Genomic DNA, 339 nt, shown 5'->3' on the forward strand with positions numbered 1-339 from the left:
CGCTTGAAGCGCTTGCGGCGGCGCAGGAAGGAGCCGTTGTCGAACATGTCCTCGGCCGCCGGGTCCAGCGTCCAGTAGTTGCCCTTGCCCGGCTGGCCCGGCTCGCGGGGCACCTTGACGAAGCAGTCGTTGAGCGTGAGGTTGTGGCGGATGCTGTTCTGCCACTTCTTGGGGTTGTCGCGGTAGAAGGGGAAGCGCTCCGTGATGAAGCGGTAGATGCCGCCCAGCGTGAGGCGCCGCTCCGGGGCGTGCGCGATGGCCATGGCGATGAGCGCGATGTAGCTGTAGGGCGGCTTGCCCCGCTGCACGGGCCGCTTGCGCCGCCGCCCGCCGCGCCCC

The 339-nt window shown here is 69.9% G+C and overlaps 1 protein-coding gene across 1 annotated transcript in view; it reads right to left on the reverse strand.

The window, feature by feature from the left end:
• The window catches only part of FOXD3 (forkhead box D3), a gene marked incomplete at its 5' end in the record, with an annotated part of 2,296 nt that extends 1,958 nt beyond the window's left edge, over positions 1-338 (reverse strand). The window contains one exon of the mRNA XM_019528292.1: positions 3-338. Coding sequence (XP_019383837.1) covers positions 3-338 — 336 coding nt within the window. The remainder of the gene's footprint in view (positions 1-2) is intronic.
• Position 339: the final 1 nt, after the last annotated feature.

The sequence above is a fragment of the Gavialis gangeticus genome, unplaced genomic scaffold, assembly GCF_001723915.1.
Source record: "Gavialis gangeticus isolate Ggan-Ray unplaced genomic scaffold, GavGan_comp1, whole genome shotgun sequence".
Lineage (NCBI taxonomy): Eukaryota > Metazoa > Chordata > Crocodylia > Gavialidae > Gavialis > Gavialis gangeticus.